Raw genomic sequence first — 25159 nt, 5'->3', positions numbered from 1 at the left:
GCAACCATTACAGTCCAAGAAACACAAAGTTTTACAGAGTATTTTGTCTAGTTTCTGGTGCAAATACTTTATTACATTTCAAATAACATAAAATTATTAAATTAATTATTAATTAATCAATAATTATTAAATTAAAGTAACTTTTTATGAAGACATAGGAGTTTGTTTTAAGTCAAAAATGGTTGAATATTGATTTAAAATACAGATTTTTGTCACTTGTAACATGAGAAAAATCTATTGTTATAAGTGAAATAATCTGCCAGTGAAACTTTTACTTGAATAAAAATAAATTGAAGTACTCTGTCCACCTCTGTGCTCCTCACACTGTAAAATATACATTTTATTCATTAACCTAGCATTGTTTGGGTTAGCAGCAAGTGGCGGAGATGAACGTCGTCCAGTTAACTGGCGATACATTTTCACTCACCCATCATAGCGGCGGGAAAAAAAGCTAGCTAGCTAGCTAGCAAGAGTTATATTAGCCATTAGCAACTAGTTAGCGATAGCTTCCAGACTCTTCTTCTCCATTTTTATTGGCGGTTGACAAAAAAACGTTAAGTAGCATTATGCGCGTGACTCAAACTCAAAAAGAATTGTAAATGCTTGAAGAAAGTTTTGCTGCTCAATCAGTTATTAGGTTTATAAGTTATTTGGTTACATATTTGGCTTAAAAATAGTGAAATCTAGCCAAAATGTTTTTTTTTTTTTATATTTACTTAGTTTATCTTTGAGATAAAAAAAATAATCCTGATTGATTTGAAATATGCAACAAAAAAAACCCAAAGAAAAATGCTTCGAATTTGCAAAATTGTGGTAAAACTGGAGAAACCGAATTGATCTTATTCTTCATTTTAGGTTTGAGTAGAGGAAAGAAATATAATTTTTACAATAAAATAAGAGTTGTTAAAATTAGCCTTACCTATATATATTTGGATTACCTGGTCTGCACGACTCCACAGATCACCAGGAACTCAAAAAGATTCATAAAAGAAGCGAGGTTTAATTTACAGTTTTACTAAATGTACATTTCTTTTTAAAAAGTGTCATTATACACAATAAATACAATACAAAAATTAATCTGTAATACTATACTTCAAATTCTCTTCCGGTCTTTTTTTTGTACATTATTATTGTTCCATTTTTTTTCCATTTCAATGTTTTTGTGCTGTGTTTGTTTTTTGAATTGTCCACTAGGCCTAGAAATAAAGATAAAAACAGAAAACATAGCTGAAGAAGAAGCTTGAAAGAATGAGGAAAGTCAGAACTAGTCTGCCCCCTGCTGACGGAAATGCATAATGCTTTAACTTCATGAGCAGTAGACAAACAGAAACCTGGTGAAATCTGTCGATAGGCGCGGAAAAGAACAGAGTTAATTTACATTCTGACATCTTGGTGTTACAGCATTAGAGAGTAAACCAAAACAAAAAGTTTCTCAAATCATTTCCTCGTTTTGTAACTGCAGTTAAAGTGTGTCATTTGCATTTGTGATAAACAGTCAAATGTGTAAGGTGCAGGGAACGCGTTAAGGCGCCCCGCCGGTTTATTTTTCTGTGATGCTCGACAGGACGCCGTTTCGACCAGCCGAGTGGACAGAGTCTGCTCCTGGGGACAAGTTAGAGGAATGTAAACATGAAGAAGATGAAGAAAAAAAACAACATAAAAAAACAGGCATGATAAAGGTCTGCATTTCACCGTTTTGCTGTTGCCACATTTAATCCATAAATTGGGCTAAAAATAAGAAATGTTTGGACAATTCAAATGGACAAACACTGCAAAAATACAAAATCTTACCATATAGTTTTGGTCTAGTTTCTACTGAAAATAACTTCTTACACTTCAAAAAAGACAAAAGTCACAAGTAACTTTTTAGTAAGATATTGGAGCTTGTTTTAAGCCAATAATTCCTTAATATTGATTTATTTAAAATCCAGATTTCTTAACTTATAATATTTCCTTCATGATATAAATGAAACAATCTGCCAAGATCTTCATTTATTTGAAATAATTTAAGACAAAACTAACTTCAAAATAACTTTTCAGCAACATATAGAAGCATGTTTTAGCAAATAATTTCATATTGATTAAATAAAATCAATTGGCAGATTACTTCACTAATAAGAAATTTTTCGTTTATTATAGATGAAAAAAATTGCTGGTTTAACTATAACATTTTTATTAATATTAAGAAATTATTGACTTAAAACAAGTTCCTTCATTTGGCTGAAAGCTTACTTGTAAGTTTTGTCTTATTCAAGCGTACTAAGCTATTTGACTAAAAACTAGATAAATATTTGGTCAGAGTTTGTGTTTTTACAGTGAACAAAGTCAACACAGTTTAAGAAAGTAACTGTTGTCACACTGCAAAAACACAAAATCTTACCATGTATTTTTGTCTAGTTTCTAGTAGAAATATCTCAGTTTAGTTGAAATAAGACAAAACTAATTTATAAGAAACTTTTTAGGTTATTTTAAGTCAATAATTTCTTAATATTCTTGTTACACTGGCAGATTATTTAATTTGTAACATTGGAAAAATGTTTTATTTTAAGTTAAATAATCTGCCTGTAAAACTTTTTATATCAATATTCAAGAATTGTTGACTTAAAACAAGCTCCAATATCTTGCTGGAAAGTTACTTGTGAGTTGGTTTTATCTTATTTAAAGTGAACTGCAGCAGAAACTGGACTAAAAGTGGTCAGATTGAGTGTTTTCTGCAGTGCAGCGCCCCCTGTCTTTCCCCTTTTGCAGCGTCACCCCGGTCAGTCCAGCCTGGGGTTGAGGGCCTGTTATCTGCTCTGAGTCTGGGGGACCAGGCTGCCGTTGTGGCCCCGCCCTCCGACCTGAGGGCCCAGCGAGGACGATGACGGAGCGGACGGCGCCGTCGAGGGCGGAGCTCTGTGTGTGGAGACCGCCGAGTCTCCCGGGCGCTGACTTTGGTGTTGGTGCGTCCTGCCGCCGGCGCCGGCCCGGACGTGGTGTCCGCGCACGGCGGGCTCCTGCTGCAGGTTGAGGATGCTGTCGATGGCGCACTGCAGATGCTCGTTGAGCGAGTCGTCTGGCGGGCTGCCGCTGGAGAAGCTGGCGTTGTCCATGTCGGGCGAGTCCGACTTGCAGCGTTTGGCGGGAAGCAGAGAGTCTCGGGCGAACGACGACTCCGGGGACGGCGGTCCGGGCGCGTGCTGGTCCATTCTGAACGTCCCGCCAGTCCTGTGTTTGTTTTTCCCGCTGAACCGTTTGTACTTGTCAGCGTCTTGGTCTGTGTGCTCGTCCTCCCTCTCCTTCGCTGCCTCCCGATCCAACAGCAGAGAAAGATGGTGGTGGGTCGCCGTCTTCACGCTCCGGTTGAACACCTCGTTCATTTTGTCCATCGTGTTCCCCAAGCGTCCGCCTTCAAGACTCGGGTCCGCCTCCCTGTCTCGCTTCTCCACCCGTACGCTCGCTATGACGGTCCGTTCCGATGGCGGGGTGGACGCCTCGTGCCGTGGCGGCGACGGCGTGGTGATGGGGTAGGAAAAGTTTTCGTCCAGTCCGCCGGGGACGCCGGGCCGGACCCGGGGACTGATGTTCTCCCTGTAGGTCTTTCTAAGCGGCAGGCGGCAGGTGGTTTGTGACGCCGGCGGGTTGTGTTTGACCGTGTGGTGGTCCAACGAGCCGTTCATCTGCGTTGTCGTTGACGACGACGGAGGAGCGTTTCTGAGGTTGCTCTGAGTGGGCGTGACTGACGCCGTCGGGGACTGAGTCCTGATGACGGTGCTGGGGGGCGTGGCTAGGTGCTGGGACTTGGAGGGCTCCGGCGGCGGCTCCAGGGTGGAGCGAGGTTGGGGGGCGTGGACAGGATCCAGCGCAGTGTTGTGGACCACCTTGCTGAACCCGGTCTGGTCCTGCTTGATCTTCAGCTTCAGGCCGATCCGGCTGCGCGCCTCGTACGTCTTGATGGGCGGCTTGCTGGTTCGCTGTGGAAGAGCGTCGTCGTCATCCGCCGCCGACTGGGAATTTAGCGACAACGACGACGAAGAGGAGGGCGCCGCTGGAGTGACCGGCTTGGCCGGCGGCGCCGGAGGACAGCTGCTGGACCAGGAGACGGAGGCGCTGCCGCCGCCGTGCTTTATGACCAGCTTGGTGGGAGGGAAGGGGGAACTGGAGGGAGTGGTGGGGGCGGGAGGAGGCGTGGGAGACGCAGGAGCAGGAGGAGCAGGAGGAGGAGTTGGAGTGACCTTGAGGAGAGGAGCGGGAGACGGTATCAGAGCAGGAGCAGCGGAGGAGGCCGCCGGACTCGCTGACGGCAGATCCGGAGGCGCTGGTTTTGGCTGGGATGGAACGCCGCTCTCCAGCATCCGCACGGTCGCTGCAAACTCCTCTGCAAGGAAATAAAAACATTTACATTACTGATAAATATAGACTTTGTATGACCAGGCCTGTCACAAAAAGCAATAAATTAATTAATCTCAATTAAAACAAGCTCAATAATTTCCATTTGCATATTTTATGTTTTTTCTCTTTTTTTACCAAAAGCTGGATGACAAAAGTTTACAGTTTGGTGTTTTGGCCCCAACCAGCCCATTTTTTGAAGGACAATTTTTCTTTACAGAGACTTCATAATTAATTTTATTTGTTATTTCTGTTGTTTTGTTTATTTATTTTGGATGTTTAACAGGTCTTCCAGTTCCAGTGTTAAATGTTTGGTCTCGGTTTGGTTGAAGTGAACTCTGGTGCCATCTGAATGCATATGTGTGAACACCAAGTGGAGCGGAGGCCACTTCAACAGCAGGAAGCGCACTACAACGCAGGGCATTCTGGGTAAATACAACCAAAACAAAAGGTTTTGCGCTAGCGAGAGAAATGATTCGTGGTCTTTTACCAAAGATAAACGAGAAATCCTACAACCACCAAACTGACGCTACTCAATTTTTATTTCCATTTTATGAATAAGGAGGGTACGGACGGACGGACGGACGGTGAAGATGGATGGATGGATGGATAAATGAAGGGATTAATGGATGGATGGATAAATGGATGGATAGATAAATGGATGGATGGATAATTTAATGGATGGATAAACAGACTAATAAATGGATGACAATTTGAAAGTTTCTCCATTTCCAATCCAGATCAGGAGAAAGTATTTTTCAGTGTAATAATTCGGTTTCTCCAAACATTTTCCCACGTTGCAGTTTTATTGTTTTTGTTAGTTTGGACATTAAAAACCACTGACCCGGTCTCTCCTTGGCCAGAATCCTGTCCTGGTTCAGGGCGACCTTTTCCTCCTGGATGAACATCCGGTCAATCATCACCATCTCTGCCGACGGGCCCAGTCTCTGCTCAGGTTCAAAGGCCAAAAGCAGTTGATTCAAAATCAATCCTAAACAACAAAAAGTGACTCGGACACGGAGATCGCTGGGTTATAAACTTACTTTTGACTCTGTGAAGAGCAGGGACCGATATTTATCCAGCATGGCCTGGGTTCGCTTAAGCAGCTGGCAGGAGACTCTCTCAAACTCATCATCCACTGTGCATAAAAAAAGCAAAACGTAAGGACCGTGAAAGGTGCAGCACTCAGCAGATCCAGGATTTTACTCTGGCTTTTACCTCTCTGATAGTCTTGAGAGGAGTTGGCAGTTCCCTGGTAGAGATGGTAAGGCAGCAGTCTGTGCAGAGTGTCGTCAAACGAGTGGAAAGGAGCGCTGTAGTTGGGGTGAAGCACTGAACCCTGATGTTTTCTTAGCTGCTCCAGCATCCTGCAGAGTGTTTACAGGAACCGGTCAGAAATATGCCAACAACAAAACGGTTCAACTCTGGCTTGAAGGCAGCAGAAGCAGCAAACCTGGCTTCTTTACTGGGCTCGGTGCTTAAAGGCATTTTTACTGGTGGCGTCTGTGATGTGAGCTGAAAGGCAAAGAAGAAAACATTTTTAAAAATTCTCTTTGAACATCAAATATCAGTTACAGAAAACACCTTTAAAAGCCTTTTGCTGGGTTTTCCGCATGTTTTATTTACCAGGTTTTAATTTCTTAGCCAATTTTTAAACTATGAATTAGAGCTGAAATGATTAGTCGCAATAATCAAATAACTGTCAACTAATTTAGAAATCAATAATTGATAACTGGAGTATACAGACTCCAAAAAGACAGTAATTAAGCGACAGTTGGACAAAATATGTACAAATTTTGCATTTGACATGAAATAATCCTTCTTTCTCTGTAAAGATGTTCTCCCTAAAACTCCTTCACTGGCATAGTTTTATCTTCACCTGCAATTTTATTGCATCTTTTGCAATCAAATTATTAATACAAAAAATCAATAGATTATTATTAAGTTGTATTGACAAGTGAAGCACATGTTGATGTTAGAAGTATTTGTTTAGCTCCAGATGCATCCTTTGCTACAATTGACCAAGTATTCACTAAAGATGTTGTGTTATTGTATTTTAGAGAATAAAATGTTTATTTTTTTATTTTAAAAAAGTGATTTAATTATTTATTTTTATGCATTTCTAATATATTATGACAGCGGCTTAAATGTTTTAATAAAAATTCTGCAGAATTAAACTTTTTTTTATCAGATTAAACATCAAAATAATTGACAGAATAAATTATTACTAGAATGAACAAAGACAGATCAACTCAGCGTTGGGTGGACGGAAGAATAAATAAACGGAGAATCAAATAGACAAACGATGGAGGGGGTAAAATGATAGATGAACTAAAAGGAAGAAAAGACAGAAGAAGGACGGATGGACAGAATAGACAGATTAACCTTTAGAGAACAGGATAAGGAACATAAATATTTTCCGTCCGCATCTCGCCCGCCTCCATGCTGCGCGGTTCGCCGCTCCTACCTGAGTCTGCAGAGGAGGCTGCGGCTGCGGAACCGGCATCTGAGTCAGAGCGGGCCCCAACACCTGGATCTTCATCGCTGCTTTTCCCAGAGTCATCCCCCCCACCGAGCTGATCACTCCTGGCTTTGGCTGAACCTGAGCACCAATTCAGAAAGAAACGCTTCATCTCAAACGCTCACCAAATACCTGGAGGAAAACCACAACATGGAACAGATCGACCCACCTGTGCAGGCTGGGTAAGGCTGGCAAGAGTGACCGTCTGATTCCCCGTTGCTGCTGCAGCTTGCCCTTGGGCTCCTGAGAATACCTGTAAGTCACTTGATCCTGTAAAAAAAGACAAAAACAATGATTAAATCGTACCGTTGTGACCTATGTAGGTGAAACACAAGAACAAGCAAGGAAAGTTGTGAACTCTAAAAGTAAAAAAATTCTTATGAAAATCTCAGAGATTTTCAAATTAACATAAGAACATTTTCTGGAAGAAACACAGAAATTGCTGAGTATAAAAAGTCAAAAATCTGCAATGAAAAATCTCAGAAATTTTATAGGGGAAAAAAACAAGGAAAAATGAAAAGATCAACATTTTCTAGAAAAAACGTGTAAATTTCTGAGTTTGAAAAGTAAAACATTTGCTAGAAAGACTCAAATTTTGAGATTAATCTAATTAAATTTGTAGATGAAATTTTCAAGTTTTTTCTAAAAATGTCAGAAAATCTAATATTTTGAAGTTCTTTCCTAACAAATTTTCAAATTCAGAAATTTATTTTTTTCTTCTTGAAAATTTCTCAGATTAATCCCACAATTTTTGAGTTTTTTCCAGCAAGTTTTTTACCTTCCAAACTCATAAACCTCCTTCTTTTTCTAGAAAAATTTCTGAGATTATTGTAAAAAAGAAATTTTTTAATTTATTGCAGATTTTCAACTTTTTAATTTCAGAAATTTCCTTGTTTCTTTTTTTTATTTTTAGAAAATTTATTAGATTAATATAAAAATTTGTGAGTTTTTTGGCAAAATGTATTCTTCCTTTTTTCTTTTCCCCTGGTGGTAAAATCGCGTCGCTGGGGTTTTTTAATGCGCTACCTGTGGCGGCGGTTTTGACGAGCACCGAGGTTGGCTGCAGCATCGTGGGAAGCTGAGCAGGTGCGTCAGCGCTCGCTGATGATGTCATCACCACCTTGTCAACAGGCACGTCTTGCTGCGAATTAAACTGACTTGTGGCTTGAGGCTGAGGCTTTGCTTGTAGCATGATGTTCTGCTTGACCTGAGCAAAAAAATAAAAATCAATAAGTTACAATTTTTACACAGGATTGTGGAACCACTTTCATCTTTTACAGTGTAATTTATTTTCCAAGAAGCCAAAATTTCTGTCAATGCAAGTATTTCCAAGCTTTCCAAGATGGCTGATAAACCAGTGTTTTATTTTTTTAATAAATGAAACATTTGACAATTTTTCACTTGGGTATTAAAGTGCAACTTGGCCTCTATCATCTGTAGGAAACGTTTTGAACTCTTGGCCCTGAAGATTTCAAAAGAAAATATTGCTTTTTAAAAAATATTTTTTCATTCTTATTTCATCATAATCCAGAAAATTTACAGGATTCTAACAAAGTAGTAATTCTCCTTGAACCTTTTCACATTTAATACTGTTGCAGCTACAAACCTTTATGTATTTCATTGGTATTTTTTGCACCAGATCAACACAAAGTAGAGACACATTTGTAAAGAAGCTGATAAAACAAAGGCCTGAAACAATTAATTGTGATGAATCAATTATTGAAAATATTTATCAACTAATTTAGTAATTGATTAACCATTAACTGGAGGATACAGACTCAAAAAAAAGAAGCTATTTGTTGAAAAAGCGACACACTCCGAGCAAAAAATCGCTTACTGCGTTAGAGGCACCAATCCATTCTTAATATCTGTATTGATCCCGATATTGAAAAAATTCTAGATTGGACCTGGGTGACAATGTGTGTGATCTACATCAGCAGATCTATTCAGTTAAATTCTATGCTTTATTATTTATTTTACATTATATTTAGAATTCCTAATCTCACTTTCTGGACCATTTCAAAAAGTAGAAATGGTTCACTACCTTCAACAGAGCAGTTAACCTATCTTTTTTTGTCAGTTTCAGTGTCTTCTGATTTATTTTAAATCGGCTCTTTTACTCCTAATTGAACTAACTGAACATATAAAAGTTGTTTTTAGGGGTTTTTGAGCAAACGGTGAAGCTACTGGTGTATTTAAGTGAGCTGTACTGGAGCAGAGCTATCAAATAAATTTGTAATTCAGTACGTTTATGAGTTACAAATCTATGAATGTTTATATTTATAAATTTATACATTTATAAATAGTAAACATGATCATTTATAATTTTGTCAAGATAACAAATTTTGTTGGATGATGAATTGTTCCAGAAGTTATTGCGATAAATTATAATATTGTTGTCTTGAGAACAATTTCAAGTAATATAATTGTGATAATGATGCAGGAACCCATTCTCAAAGATCAATAAACTTTAAATTATACTGAACATTTAACACTAGGACATTATAAATATCCAAAATGAATAAACGTATAATGTATAATTTTTTTATTATTGTGACAGGTATATCTGTGTATTGAAAAGAAACTTTTTAAGTTAATTCAACACAGCTTTTCTGTATCTGATCGGTATCGGCTGATACTAAACCTCAGGTATTGGTACTGGAAGAGAAACAAATGGATCGGTGCATCCCTAGAAAAAAAAAAATACATTTTACAGTTACGATTCAAAAAAAATCCGCCTGTAAAAATGTAAATTTAAAACTTATTAAGTGTGTAGAAACACCTTGTTCAACCCATATTAGCACAAATTGTACCGGGAAAAAAAAATATTAGTATTTTTTTGCAGTAAAACCAGAAGCAGTACCTGTTGCAGCTTCTCCAGCAGCTGTTTATGCTGAGGCGAGGGCTGAGTGATGGAGGACAGAGTCTGGATTTGTGCTCCTACTAACTGCAGGTGATGCTGCTGCCCAGCTGTGAGGCCCTGGAGGGGAGCTTGGGCTTTCACTACGGCTGGAGCGCAGGCGCTAACAGGAGGCGCGGCAAACTGGTGCAGCGCAGGTGGAGCAGCAGCAGCAGCAACAGGAAGAGGCTTAGGCGACTGCGACATGGGAGGCATTTCCTGCTGGTAGGGCGTGGGCTGCGAGGCCGGTCGAGGCAGAGGTTGGTGCTGAACCTGAACGTGCACCTGCTGGGGCGGCGTCTGCTGCAGCTGAGCCTGCGCGGCGGAGGTGGCAGCGGGTTTGGGAGATTCTGCGATCTGGTTGTGGACGATGAAGAGCTGGGTGTGGGATGATGGCGTGCAGGAGCGCGAGGGAGTCTGCGGCTGAGGCTGAGAGGAAGGGCGCGACTGCGGCGGCTGTTGATGGTGAGGCGACTGGATCTGCTGGCTCAGAGTCAGGGGAGACTGGGAAGGCTGCGGGCTTTCCGCCACCGGAGGCGTCGTGGCGTGGGAGGTCAATGCCGGCGAGGAGGACATGCCCTGAATCTTCAGAGCCTGCTGAGCTCCACCAGAGGGAACCTGGAGGGAGCACACAACGTCGCAGCACAAAAACAAATCAGGGTTTAAACCTCTATAAACCAACAAGAAAAGGAACAAAACGCAAAAACATCCACATGGTTTTAACAATTGGATCCAACATCAGGGCTGTGCGACAAGATTTCATCACAAACTGCTGTGAAATATAGTTTTTATATTTCATTTAAGGGCAAAATGATAAGCTAAATTAGGTCCGAGCAATAAATTGACAAATGATTTTTCAAATTCTATATATATTTGGATGTTGAGTTCAAATAGACAAAATATTACGGCTAGGTTCTGATTATTTTCATCATTACAAGAATGTAGGGCTGGACAATAAATTAATTACTATAAATCTTGATAGATTACCATCAATAGATAATACGTCTGATACAATATTCTATAACTCCAATCCAGAACCGCACGGCCCTGATTCGTACAAATGACAGAAGGGGTAGTGGAAATAAAAGCCACTTTTAATAATATTTTCTGTTGTTTGCAATGTCTGTTTTAGAAAATAAGTCAAACAAAAATAAATGTTAAAAAATCAAAAAATTTTTAGAAGAAATAGCAAAAATTTAGATTTCTGCTGAAACCAGAAATCTAAATTTCCATTTAAAAAAAATTGTTGTATAAACTCAGAAATTCTCCAGAAAAAAACAAAGAAATGTCTGAGCTCCAAAAGTCACAAATTTCAAAGTAAAAAATTTCAAAACTTTGTGATCAATTTCAAAAATTTTCTAGAAATAAACAAAACAAAAAAAAACAACTTCGAGCTCCAGAGGGAGAAAATTTGCAACAAAAAAAAGAAGAAAAAAAAATCAACAACTTTGGGATTAATCTCAGAAATTTTCTAGAAAAAATAAAAAACTTTCAAATATTGAAAATGTTTTGACTTTTGAAACTCAAAAATTTCCGCTGTTTTTTCTGGAAAATGCCTGAGAATAAGCTCTGAGTTTTTTGCTACTTTCTTTAGCACGCTGTCACAGAAATCAGACCAGGTATGAAAAAATGTAAATTTTTAAATGAATATCACCCAGCAGTAAATACAAGTTAAATTAATCATAAATTGAAATGAAAATGTCGCCCAGCCCCTGGTCGCACAAACATCAGTCAAACAAAAACAAACAACACAAAAGCAGACTGTTAGCCTTCTGTATCTACAAACAATTAAAGCACACAGATTATTCTTTTTCCTGCGTCTGAGGGCAATAAACACATAAAGGGGAGGAATGACTGCTCAGTGAACCAAAAGGAAAACCTGTTGACAGAAGCGAGATCTGTGGGACTGTGATGGTGAATTAGAAGGTGATCTGAAGGTCGTGAGGTCACGGGTCGGCGGACCAAATCATTTGGGTTTGGGAGGCGCTACTGGTCAACGTGGGGGGTTTAAAACAGGAGACACAGAGGCATGCAAAACAGAGAGCAGACGCCTGATTCATCAGCGGAGAGGCAGAGGAAATCCTACAGGGCGATTAGAGAGGTGAAGAAGCTGCTCCTGGAAAATGTTTTTATATTTTTGAACAAGCACATCTGCATGTAGTTGGGAAATGCACATTTTAAAATTAGAATATTAATAAAAACAACAAAAATGAAAAGGAATCTTCACTGTCAGCCAAAATGTTTGCATGAACGAGTCACAAAGCAATAGAGATGCACCGTGAAATCCAAAGATAATCAACAGATCAGCACTACAGTATATTGATTTATTGTTTTAAAAAGGAATTTAATTGTTTATTTGCATATTTTAATGTATTTATAATATTGCATTAAAAAGGCTTAAGATGATAAAAGAAAAATCTGCAGAATGTGCCAATTTTTTATCCGATTAATCGTCAGAAAAACTTTCACGTTCCGTTTTTAGTCATGTTTCAACCTCATAATTTTGTGCATTTATTCAAGCCAATATTTTTTAATACAACTTACAAAACTGCAAAAGCAGAGATATTTTTTAAGTGGCAGAGCAAACTTCCATCCATTTACTGTTCTAGTTTATTTGAAATAATTTCTTCTTTCTTCCCTGCAAAACTCTACAGCTCAGCTTTGGAGATCCCAGAACAATCTGCTGAAATTTTTATCCAAATAATTGTCAAATTAATTGATTACTAATACGACTTGCAGCCCGAATTGAGACTGGAGATCAACTTCAAAATTGGCCAGAAATCTCTGATCGGTGCATCTCTACTGAGTAATAAAACAGGAACAAACAACAGGGACGATCATGCTGCTACTAAAATGAAGCAAAGTGTGGAAAAGCACAGATGCCGCAAGCGAAGGACCGGTTTCTTTCGCCCAGGAGTTAAAAACAGCGCTGGCGAGAGCAGTGGAAGCAGGAGGGGTACAGAGTTGTGACGGGGGGTAAAAAAGGTAGAAAAAACCTAACACTGTGGCAGCAGCGGCAGCAGCAAGTGGGGGTGGGGCTCAACATAAAGGGGCAGTTCTACCTTTACCACTGCTGTCATGTGGGAGGGGCCAGGGGAAGGGCTGTGGCTCTGACCCAGCCAGGAGTCAGTTAACTGGCTGTCATGGACAGCAGGGGCCGCAGTAGTGATGCTGTTGCTGCTGACGATTACAGACGCTGGGACGCCCACTGATTGGGTTGACTCATTCTCTGTTTGGTGGCGCTGCTCCTGATACAATTACCATTTCAGGATAAGGGGGAGGGAGGAGGGAGGGAAGGAGAATGAGCAGCAAAATACTAAACCAAAGAGATCACACCAATTTAACACTCGTGCATGTTACTTTTCTTTTTATTTATTTAAAGGTGACCTATTATGCTTCCTTGAACAAGTTAGGATATATAAATATATAAAGAATGTTCATTACATTTTCTTTTTTGCACAAAATTGTTCTTAGATAGGGTCAGTTCTGTCTATTTTGAGCTGTTTTAGGGCGTCTTGTCACTTTAAATCTAAATTAGCTGCTGCTGGCTACACTGCAAAAACACAAAGTTTTGTCTAATTTCTAGTGCAAATATCTTAGTAGACTTGACATAACAAAAACAAACTTACAAGTGACTTTTCAACAAGTTATTGGAGCTTGTTTTAAGTTAAAATTCCTTAATATTAATAAAAAAGTACTATTTCAATTGGTAGATAAACTCACCTCTAAGAGACATTTTTCCCTTGTGATAAATGAAATAATCTGCCAATATTAACTAGTTCATCTAGTTAATATTGATGAACTAGAACTTCATCAATATTAAGGAGTTATTAACTTAAAACACGCCCTTATATCTTGCTGCAAAGAAAATAGACCAGTAATACTTGGTAAGATTTTGTGGTTTTGCAATATGTTTACACTCTCACGTAAAAATGCTTGCAAACAATTATACAACTGTACATCTTTGAAAAGCAGAAGTAGAGCTTCCTGCACATCAAACAAGAATGCAGCAAGTGGTTTCTGGATGGTAAGTCAACAACTCACGTAAGAGTAGAGATACCTCATAATAAATTACTCAAGTAAAAGTAAATAGTACAGTGTAGTAAAATTACTCTTAAATGTAATTTTATTCCAAAACGTTACTCAAGTAAATGTAACTAGTTACTGCCAAACTCTGGGTAACGATGCAGGGCCTGTAGATTGTGACTCAACCTTCAGGACATTTTTGAAACAACTCATTTTCCAGACTCAAAAAACATTAACTTGCTAAAAAACAGCTGAGTGTTGTTTTTAGAAGCAGTAGAAACCCAAATGGAAGAACAAAAAAGGGCAAAAAGTAAATTTTGCATAATAGGTCGCCTTTACAGACAATGTTAAGAAGAAAAGCAGACGGGCAGAGCGCTGACCTGCTGGAGGAACATCTGCAGCGACTCCTGGCTCAGGATCATGCTCGACCCCTGGTTGGTGAACAGCAGCCTCCCTGGGCCGCTCTGAGCCTGCGGGGGAACCAGCCCCACGGCCGTCACGGAGGACGACGTTGAGACAGACATGGACGGAGAGGAGGAAACGGCGGCAGACGACGCAGGCTGCACGGCGAGGAGCGACGACTGCGGTAAAAGCTGCGGTGCCGGTTCTGTGGAGCCTCCCAGCACGGTAACAGCAGCCTCCGCGGTCTGGCTTCCTGCGGCGCTGGGCACGGCGCCCGGCTGGGCCTGCAGGGTGGTCTGCAGACTGATGGCCGGGCTCAGCCCCTCCACCTGACCCACCATGGTCAAGGAGTTCTGGAGGCCCTGGATCACCGTCTGGGCGTGGCCCGAGGCGGCCGGCGTCTGCGTCTGGCTTTGACTCTGAGCCAAAGAGGCAACCGGCATCTGAAAAAGCGTCGGCGTGCCCATCTGACCGGGCTGGAGCTGAATGGGTCCGGACAGGATGTGGGTGGCGCCGGGGTGGCCCTGCGACGTTAACACCTGACCCAGATTGATGTTCTGGTTGGCGGTTAGGATCTGATTGGCGATGAGCTGTCCGCCGGGGCCCTGGCTTGTGATGATGTGGCCACCCGGGTGTTGGGTCAGGATCTGGCCTCCGGCCTGCAGCTGGGGCAGCAGGAACTGGTGGTTCTGGCTCTGCAGGACTGTCTGGGACGGGATGACGATGCTGCCCTGCTGGTTCAACAGATGCACGCTGAGGGGCTTCCCAGAAGGCGGCGCCCCTTGCTGCTTGAACAGGGCCTGCTGGAACTGCGGGCCCTGAGAGGCGGCTTGGGTGCTCAGGACGACATTAGAACCGGGCTTTCCCGCCAGGAAGGCGACGTTCTGGGCAGCAGAAACCGGAATCTGCTGCAGCCCAAGCGCTTTGTGTGCGTCATTCTGCTGAGCCTGGGGCGCTGCCTGCGGCGGCGGCGGCTGCTGCGGTTTGAAGACTTTCGGCTGGATGGTGCCCCCCTGTGGGGGTTTGGGCTGAATGGGTGTCGGCGTGCGCTGGATGATCACGTTCTGCATGATCTGGGCTTGAGTTTGTGTCGGCGGCGCCACTCCTCCTCCGAAGCCCACGAGCCCAGCGGGGGCGCTCATGGTGGCGGCGCTGATGCTGCTTGTGCTGCTGACAGAAACAGCCGGTCCGTTTAAAGCTGGAGCGCCGACCGTGGCTTTGTTACCCTGGATCAGGCCCAGACCGGCCTGAGAGCCAGCAGCGGACACCTCCTGGTACCCGCCCATGGCTTTGGCCAGGATCTGCTGCCCCGACTGGTTGATGGTCATGACCGTCGGCTGGCCCACAACCTGAATCTGTCCGATACCCAACGGTCCCGACTGGCTCCCGTTGGAAAGGGCCTGGAGGCTGGAAATGGGCTGAAGCGTCACGTTGCCGAGGCCGACCGGCTGCATGAATGGCTGGACGCTGATGGTTTTGTTCATCACCTGCGGCTGCAGTTGGAGCCCCTGCTGGGCCAGAACCGACCCCAGCATGTCGGCCGTGGCGTTGCCAGGGTTACCCGCCGCGCTCTGCGCAGACCCGGGGAAAATGGTTGCCGCCCCGCCGACGCCAATGCCTACCCCGACGGCAGCAGCGCTTCCAGCGTCAGGCAGGGTCTGGACCACCTGGGTGAGGCCCGGGATCCCGAAGGACACCAGGTCCAGCTCGGACCCAGCTTCCTGCAGGCTCTGCTCAGTGATGTTGGCCTCCGCCAGGCTCTGCTGCAGGATGTCGCACGTCTCATGGTTTGTTCCAATGCCGTTGCTGTCGCCGTCTCCGCCCGGTGAGCCGCCCAGAATGTCATCGTCCTCCAGGAAGTCCAAGTCCACGCTGACTCTGGGGAGGCCGGCCGACTCGCTGACTGGCAGCTGAACCACGGGCTGGACCTCTGAAACATGGCCCTTTAGAACAGCAGAAGAAGAAACGACGTGAAACCAGGTGATCTAGATACCAACACAAAACATCAAACTGACACTAACAGGGATCACACACTTTTCAAGCACTTTCAAGGTAAGTTTTCAAACTTTTCCAGCACCACTTTGGAGATAAAAACAATACGTATGAACTAAAAAAAGACAGTTTCAATACTCTATTATTATAATAATTTATACCTATTATTAATAATGTCTGGTTTGGATAGTATTCTTCTACACAGGGACAAGCTAAACTAAAATGTAACAAAATTTTATGTTTTGAAATGTCTCTCACACACCCTATGGACCAACTACAGCATGACTTCATGAGCACCAAATCCCACCCCCATCTTCCTCCAGGAGGGCAAAAAGCTGCTCCCCGACAATAACATTGGTTTTAGCTGTTGTCAATGTAACGCAAAAAATCTTAAATGCACACCTGATATATAAAGGAAAAGGGGACACGGTGCTTTGCAACAGATAACAAGGTCAGGAAAAAGTTTTAGTTATAAAAAATAGCAAGGGGTGGGGGGAGTAGTTCAGTTATGCTAGCTTGACTTTGACAACCGTAACATGTAGATGTGCTGTGGAATTTGGTGTTTTGGTTCAGTTAAAAAATAAGAAAAAGGTGGCCTAGCTCTGACAGATGATCAGTAGAGAAGGTGATTAAATTAGCTAATCAACCACATCTGTGTTAGCTTAGCTAATAGCAGCGGTAGCTAGTCTACCAGAGCAATCAATTATTAATTGGCAGCTGAACCATGGGCTGGACCTCTGAAACATGGCCCTTTAGAACAGCAGAAGAAGCATCCATCCATTTTCTTCCGCTTTATCCGGGGTCGGGTCTCAGGGGTAGCAGCTTCAGAAGGGAGGCCCAGACTTCCCTCTCCCCAGCCACTTGTTCCAGCTCCTCCGGGGGAATCTCAAGGCGTTCCCAGGCCAGCCGAGAGACATAGTCCCTTCAGCGTGTCCTGGGTCTTCCCTGGTTCCTCCTCCCGGTGGGACATGAACTCCTCACCAGGGAGGCGTCCAGGAGGCATCCTGACCAGATGCCCGAGCCTCAACTGGCTCCTCTTGATGTGAAGGAGCAGCGGCTCTACTCCGAGTCCCTCCCGGATGACTGAGCTTCTCACCCTATCTCTAAGGGAGAGCCCAGACACCCAAAGGAGAAAACCCATTTCGGCCGCTTGTATCCACGATCTCGTTCTTTCGGTCACGACCCAAAGCTCATGACCATAGATGAGGGTGGGAACGTAGATCGACCGGTAAATCGAGAGCTTCGCTTTTTGGCTCAGCTCTCTCTTCACCACGGTGGACCGGTACAGCGCCCGCTTGACGGCAGACGCTGCGCCAATCCGCCTGTCGATCGCAAAATAAACATCAAGCCTGAAAATATAAAAGTGTAACGGACTGAATGTTCTGTTCTTTGTGTGGGAAATGTCTGAGTGTTTTTTTGGTGTTGAATCCTCAGTCAGTTGCTATGGCAACAAGTGTGAGCGTAGAGTAGCCAATGAAGAGAGCAAGAAAAAAGTGGTTTTGAGTGGTTCTTTAACGGTTTTTCTGCGTTATTTTCCCCTTTGCTGTGGCATATTGCACTAAATTATTTATTCCTACATGTCCAGATTTTATTTAATTAACGGGATTGTTCCACAGCGACAACACGGCTATGGATGACAAGTAAAATAGTCTTTTTTGCGCTCCAGCGTTGTGCGCATGCGTGAAATTTTCGGATGTCAATAACAACATCCAAGGGGTCAATACATCTGACTGGTCTAAAAACAAAATACTAATTTAATTGTAAAAAATCCCCCAGTTTCAATAACCTTTAACATATAAAATATAAGACAGACTTTATTTCAATTACAAGGATCAATAAGTCGTTGAGAAATTAGGAATAACAAATATTCATTACATTGAAACAAACAAATGGTGTTAAGGTAAATCAACTTCCTGCTCAAAATAAATGCTTAAACACAAAATACAAAGAAAGTGACAAAATAATCTCTAAAAAATGTTCTCACAAATAGAAATAATTTTTGTCATTCTTACTGACCTAAAAAAACAAAAGTTTAATCGGATTTAACTTCAGACAATGAGGAAAAATATCCATCTATCTTTTAATTAGCTGTATGAAAATATCTAGTTTCAATTTTAAATAAAGCTTTTTAATCACACGTTGGATTGAACTCTTTTACAAAACTGTGCAGTTTGAATATCAAACACTTTTAAAGACTTTATACAGAAATCAAGCACTTTCCAAACCTTAAAAAACACCTACTTTAAATCCAAGAATTTCAAGCACCCAAACAAACCCTGAGCTAATTGGAGCTCATACATGTTAGTGGAAGGAAAGGGGATCGGAAGTTGCATGCTACAGAGACCGATAGACGAGAGCAGGAAGAAGATCGGGGGATTTTACTCACCCCAGTGGCAGAGAAGAACGAGCTGGAGGGGTCACTCGTACCATCCAAAAGGTCGTCAGTGTCCAACTATAGACACATCCACCAAGGGTAAGACAGACAGAAAGCGAAGATACCCAAAGCAACAGACAAAAAGTCACCAGGACAGGGCTGGGCGATACAGATTCAACATAAAACCTGCCATTTCTTTCACACCAGATCTGATCTCATTTCTAAGTTATTACAAGTTGCTATTATTTCAATCATCCCTTCTGTGAGTTGTATGGCAGAATACGAGTTTTCTTTTATTACTAGAATAAAGTCCTAAAATTAGCAGAAGAAAGTTGTAAAATTACGAGAAAAAGTCATTTTAATGAGAGAAAAGCTTGAATAGTTATCAACTTAGTTCATGTTGTTCTTTCTTCAAAACAGACTCAATCGTTTGAATCATTTCAAACTCCTGCTACTGATAATAATTTGGTTCTGATGTCTTGAAAGATAAAATATTTCCTTATTTGAAAAACCAGTGCCAAAGTACTACTTTAATTTTTATGTTTCTGTTATTTTTCATGTTGGAGTTATCATAAAATAACCCCAGCATAAATATGATCCTAATTTAGCACTTTATTCTCTTTTTTATTCTTTTTAACTTTACTATTATACGACTTTATTCTCGTGATTAAAAACCAAACAAATCGTAGCCTAGTCCTAATGTTTTGACACTGAATTTAAAGTTTAAATCAATAAAAATCTGTAAAAATCAGTTGTCAAACAAGATGGCGGAAACCCAACAAGTGAATTGGTGAAAAAAACATTCAAGCTTTTCCAGAAATTTAATTTTCAAAAACCCAAAACTGTGATTACTCGATAAAATCGATTTATCGCCCAGGCCTACACCAGGATGAAACATTCAGACCATCAAAAATAGAGAATGGTGAGGAAAAAGGAGGGTTCAGAAAAACCAACAGCACCAGAAAAGAAGCGACAGAGGAATAAAATGAAGGGAATAACTCAAGAGTTGGGAAGCGTTAGTAGCCTTTCTTGTTTTGTGAAGAAGCAACCATAATGATGTAAATGAAAGCAGCAACTTGTGGTTGCACACCACTTCATTACTAAAATATTCACCAAAAATAACCAAATAAACAAGTTCATCAACAAAAAGGTTTGTTTTGTATCTAGAATGTACCGTTTCCATGCACTTACATGGGTCTCAGATCCATGAAGAAAGTCATTTAGAGCTTCTGGGTCACTGTAGACAAAAAAAAAAAGGCATAAAGACGAACCTAAGATCTTATCTAGTATTATTTTGATTAATATTGTTATTATTACGAGATATTAGAGCGAGAACTCACCAAATTACATCTAGAAGGCACCTGCCGTCCTCATCATCCATGACAACTGGTGCAGATTTAAAAAGAAAACACAAAAGTGTAACAACAGACAACAACAGAATATTAGCTCTTATTAAATGCAGTAAATTAGACGTTTATAATTTGGCTGTAATTACACCAGACACCTCTCCTTTTTTACATTTTTGACAGCTTTATAGTTATAGAAAGCTAATTTTGGGGGTGTAGGCCAACTGACCATTAGAGCCTCATGTTTTTGGAGAACATTGCGATAATATCAGATGTGATATCCAGCGGTAGCAGGAGAAATTGGCTTTTACCAAAGACAAAACAGAAATGGTACAACTGCTAAAATATGACGATGCTCCATTTTTGTTTACATTTTGTGCACTCAGTGTCTTCTTCAGAGGTTTTCGTGTCATTTCCTCCAGTGGTTCTTGTTGCGGCCTCAGGCCAGGAGGGGAACAAGTTTTTCAAAATGTTTGGTTTGTTTGACAGTGCAGTGTGAAAGCGAACGGCAGCAGCTGAAAATGTAACAAATGTTGCAATTTTGGTCCCCAATCTAATCAAATATTGGACTATCAAGCGTGAAAACACCCACAGGGACTTTATCGCTTTATTTAGCAACTTTTTTGGGGAAAAAATTTTCAGCAGGTTAGGCTTTTAGAGATTGGTGATCAACCAGAAAACTGCAATCGGTCCACTCCTTGTTATTATTATATATTATTATTATACAGTAATGTAAAACCATTGTTTTACATTATTGTTGTAATTATGAAATCAAAATGCATAAAATAAACACGCAGAGAATGAGGAGCCGAATGAGAAGCAACGAGTTTTAAACATCGAAGAGGCTCCAACGCTAAGTGGCAGTCGATTCCATAGAGGCGGCGCCTTGATCATAAAAGCTTGATAACCCTCAGTCTTCAATCTTCCTCTGGGCACAGAGAGTAATCCCTGGTCTGATGATCCAACAGTGTAAGGAGTCTGAAGCTCAGAACCATAAGATGGGGCGAAGCAATTCACTGACTCAAAAAGCAGCATTAAAATCTTAAAACCAACACTGAGCATCACAGGTGAGCAGTGGAAAGAGTTGGACTGATATGTTCCCACCCCCAGGGTCTACTGAGGGCTTTCTGAGGAATATCAGCAAATAGAGAATTACAGTAAAAAAAGGCAACAAGAGATGAAGCTTGAATGAGAATTAGAGAGGAAGATCATCGATTTTATTTTGGCAGTATTCCTAATTTAATAAAAGGCAGTTCTAGTGATATTATTAAAGCTCAAATCAGAATATAAACCATCTCAAGACTCCTGGACTGGAGTCTCTGACCAAAATCTAACACTTCTGGTTTGTTATTAACAATAAAAAGTTATCAGACATTCAGACTTTGAAGCCAGAGAGACATAAATTTAGTATATTTTCAGGCAGGTTTCAGAATCATCTGCGTAAAAGTGACAAGAGATATTTATGAATAATTTAATGGAAAATAACAGCGGGACAAGAATGGAGCCCTGAGGAACGCCACAAACGCCAAAGCCAACAGTAACAGAGAAAAACCTGTCACTTAAGTAAGAGCTGATGGTTGAACATCAGCTTTAACACCTCTAATGAACACGGAAGTACACGGTCAAAACATGTCAGGTATGTGTGAAGAGACATGAAATAACTGAGTGTCTGTTTACAAAAGAATATTTAAAACACGTTTGAGTTTATGTTCCAAATGAAGCTGAGAGGTCCAACAAAACCAAAACTGGACAGCAGCTCAGCTCACTCTAGCCCAAATCCTTAAAAGTGCATTTTCAGATTGAAAACTTGAATTATTATTTTAAAAAGCCAATTAATGAATACAGATTACTTTTTCCAAAATTTTGTGTATAAAAGGCAATTTGGAAATAGGTATATAGTTATTAAAATCATCTAGAGTAATTAATTAAAAGATCAAACAGTGCAAATTAAAACATTTTTTTATCTTTAAGCATGTGTTTTATGGATAAAGAATTCAAAATGACTATTTTTAAGCTCGCAATAAGTAGAGAAAAGCATGCCTTTATTTTCAGTTTTTAGATTACTGGAACTGAGTTAATTTGATAAAAACAAACAAAAACAAATCAGGGAGAATGTTGCTACTACAGTTTTGACTAAAATCAAGAAAATTGATCGTAATTGTAAAATAATAAATTACTTGTCATCTCTACATCTCTTACGTTGCCAGAAAGCTGTTTACTCTGTATTCCCAAAGAACAATGCTACAAGCTAGTTTAAAATTAAAAGATAGTTTAAAAGATAGTTTAAAAACAATCGTAGATACAACCAGCAAAACACCGGAGAGAAACAGAAACTAACAACTTATTAAAAGCAAGACAGGAATCATAACTTATTTTAGTTTTCCTGTAACATGAAAACGTTATTTTATCAGTTATTTTTGCATATTCTTCCCTAAAATGTTTGTCTAATTTGCTATTAAACATGTAAATTCGCGTTATTGCCATAAATGAGGTCCTAAAATAAAGAATAGTGTTTTCTCCTTTGCACTATTTTCACGATGACTTGCAGCGCGTCATCTTCTCACATGCAGGCTCAGTAATAATAAACACTGATGCGGTTAGGATGAACTCAGACAGAACTTAGATTTGCTAAACACCGACAAACGGCCGACAACAAACTGAAAACGCGCGGTTTTCGCACCACCTGGAAGGATTTCCGAGTGTCTCCACTGTCTTCATCACAAGTAACAACTGTGCACACAGCCTCCAGCAACACAAACGCAACAAATACACACGGTGTTTAAGCAGAGTGGTCATCGACACCATAAAGGTAGCTCGGTTGCCGCTCTGAGAAGGCAGCGGGTCGGAGCCATTGCTCGGGTAGAGCAAACCCAGTGCGCAGGATTTGAATGGAGACACTGCAAACGGATTGCTACATGCTAGCTGGTGTTTTTAAACAGCTTTGCAAGCAATCTTTAATTATTTCTGCCAGCACATAACGTTTGACAGCAACACACCTGGCTTAGAACTCAAATGAAACCAAACTTTTGGTTTTAAAACCCAGTTTTCACCCCTATTTCTGGTCATTTTTTGATGCAGCTCTGCTGAGTTGCATTAGCCTAGCGAGCTAATCAGCTATCAACAATATTGAGACATACAGCTAGCTTGAGCCTTTGACATTCAAAACAAACCATCGAGTGACACAATTTGAACACTGGAGCTGCACAGCGGAACCGCAGTTCAGCCAGAACCGAGAAGAGCCGCCTGCCGGGGACGTTTAAGCGCAACTACGTAGCGAGCTATCGCTAATTGCAAGCAAAATATGAGTTAATGTTGGAATACTCTTGGATGAGGGGGGTATGCTTGGGAATTCGGTGGAAAATGAACGTGTTTACGGTGCGGTGCGGCAGCGTGGCGCTTCGATTGCGTTAGCGATGCGGTTTGTGTTTTGTGCGCAGTTGGCAGATATTGCGGCTTTGTAACGGTTATTCGGATTAATAGAGAAATTGCTACATTGTAACAAACTCACCCGAGACGTTAGAGGTGCAGGCAGCGCGGGGTCTCCAGGACAGCCTCGCACGGGCTGCTCCACAGGACCCGAGTAGAGGCAGGAAACTGGAGACTTCCGCTTTGCCTGATCGAAATCTGCGTTGTTCATACGGATGCTTTGCCCGGGATTCAGACAGTTTTTCTAACACAACGATCAACCTCTCACACAAAATTAAACAATGTTTTTGGTAAATTAGCTAAAAAAAAAAACTTCCTCATCCTACCAGTTAGTTCTAAACATTAGGAGAAGGATAATTTGGGTCACTGAAAAGAAAAGAATAGCGATCTTTCTTTCGGGAAAAAAAACCCCTGTCCTAATTCGGACTTTAATCTGAGACTTTTATCTAAATTCAGAGGAAAAAGTGGGATTTACGAGAAAAAGTCTCAGGCAAAAGTCAGAACTCTGACTTTAATCTCAGATTTCTTATTTTAACCTGAGAATGTTGACATTTTCAGCAAAAAAGGATGATTTTAATCCTCTTCTATATAAACAGTCTGAAAAAAAGAAAAGAAACATTCTGAGAAAAGTCTGAATTCTGGGAATAAAGTCAGAATTCTTAGAACAATTCTGAAAGTGTTTGTTTTTGGATCATTTAAGGAAAGAAAAATTATTGGCTACCTATAAAATGAAGTTTTAACACAAATACCTGGACAAACCTGACTATTCATGTTGATTTTGCAGTGCAAAAAGAGAAGGACTATTCCTTTACTGCCAGAGGTAACCCTTGCAGAAGTGATGACAAAGAAGAGTGGGAATAATTTTCCACTTGAATGGTGAGCAAAGTGTTTTTATTAGGATATTACATCATTAACAGCCAAAAAGCTAATTTTAAATTAGCAACAATGAAATGTAAATCACACCCTTCCTATGATATTCCACCTGAATTCAATCAAACTCTGCAGATTGCCTAACTTTAGGGAAATTCTTTCTCGGTTCTTGCACATATCTTATAAAGTAACATGTTCCCATGGAGAGCTGTCAGTTTAAATAATAATAAGTATCAGAAAACTGAGGAAGGTAGGTAGAAAACGAAATGTTTAGGTTGACCAATGAAGACACAAAAGCAGCAGAACATATAACGAATTTCATGTGAACAGATGTACTAAACTGAAGAGATGAATCACACACATGTGCCTACACATTTCTAAACTTTGTAAATAGACTTACCCTCCTTCTTTTTTTATTAATTTGTATAACTTTTAAATTTATTTATTTATTGCAATTAATTTGAGAACATTCCTGAGCTTTTTCCTGCTGCCTGTGGTTTTGATTTTTAAAATAACAAGCAACAAGATCAAGACATAGCAGCTTTATTGTGAAAAGATTAACTTGTCAGTGCAAGTTTTTTTTTAAATTGCCATAACAATTCAGGGACGCCATAATCAGAACATCCAAAGCAGGAGTTAATAATTTCTCTGTTGTTTTTTTTTTGTGGGTTGCTCTGAAGCATCTAGTTTATTGTGCAAATAATGATTCTTCATAAAATAAAGAAAACTATGGACAACTCTGGCATCCTATTTCTGAAACTGTTATACAACAACAGAGTATGTTCAGTCAGAGGTTGCTTCAAAACCGCTGTAACAAAGTCTACTACTGGAGATGCTTCCTGACCACAGCGATTCTCTGAAAGAACCTGCATAGTTTGAGTTACAACATTTAATTTCCTTTTGGGATCAATAAAGCATTTTTTAACTTAATAGAA

The 25159-nt window shown here is 40.8% G+C and overlaps 1 protein-coding gene across 4 annotated transcripts; it reads right to left on the bottom strand.

Annotated features, from left to right (window-relative positions):
• Positions 1-2564: 2564 nt before the first annotated feature.
• LOC116716561 (BRD4-interacting chromatin-remodeling complex-associated protein-like) lies at positions 2565-23490 on the bottom strand. Of its 4 annotated transcripts, none has more exons than XM_032557384.1 (15): positions 23437-23490; positions 19923-19968; positions 19774-19819; positions 18595-18660; positions 14195-16159; positions 12851-13036; positions 9753-10406; positions 7916-8096; positions 7059-7159; positions 6836-6970; positions 5822-5883; positions 5587-5735; positions 5412-5506; positions 5213-5318; positions 2565-4357 (listed from the first exon to the last, which is right to left on the bottom strand). In XM_032557384.1, the coding sequence occupies exons 2-15, from the start codon at positions 19961-19963 to the stop codon at positions 2787-2789; spliced, it is 5358 nt and encodes a 1785-aa protein (XP_032413275.1). In that variant the 5' UTR covers positions 19964-19968; positions 23437-23490; the 3' UTR covers positions 2565-2786. The 4 variants fall into 4 exon arrangements, with proteins under 4 accessions (XP_032413275.1, XP_032413276.1, XP_032413278.1 ...); XM_032557385.1 differs by having other exon boundaries at positions 5213-5315; XM_032557387.1 differs by lacking the exon at positions 12851-13036.
• Between the last annotated feature and the right edge of the window lie 1669 nt (positions 23491-25159).

This window comes from Xiphophorus hellerii, unplaced genomic scaffold (genome assembly GCF_003331165.1).
Source record: "Xiphophorus hellerii strain 12219 unplaced genomic scaffold, Xiphophorus_hellerii-4.1 PGA_scaffold_70__1_contigs__length_49999, whole genome shotgun sequence".
Classification (NCBI taxonomy): Eukaryota; Metazoa; Chordata; class Actinopteri; order Cyprinodontiformes; family Poeciliidae; genus Xiphophorus; species Xiphophorus hellerii.
Note: the sequence above shows the minus strand (reverse complement) of the source record. Positions and strands in the feature narration are given on the sequence as shown.

Bases quoted from the DNA above. Each gene is read 5' to 3' on its own strand.
- LOC116716561 (XM_032557384.1), bottom strand. From the start codon at position 19,963: ATGGATGATGAGGACGGCAGGTGCCTTCTAGATGTAATTTG. The intron at 13,037-14,194 runs GTCAGCGCTCTG...TAATTGTATCAG, and splicing joins TGCAGATGTTCCTCCAGCAG to GAGCAGCGCCACCAAACAGA. The intron at 7,160-7,915 runs GTAGCGCATTAA...CTTTTTTTACAG, and splicing joins CGTCAAAACCGCCGCCACAG to GATCAAGTGACTTACAGGTA.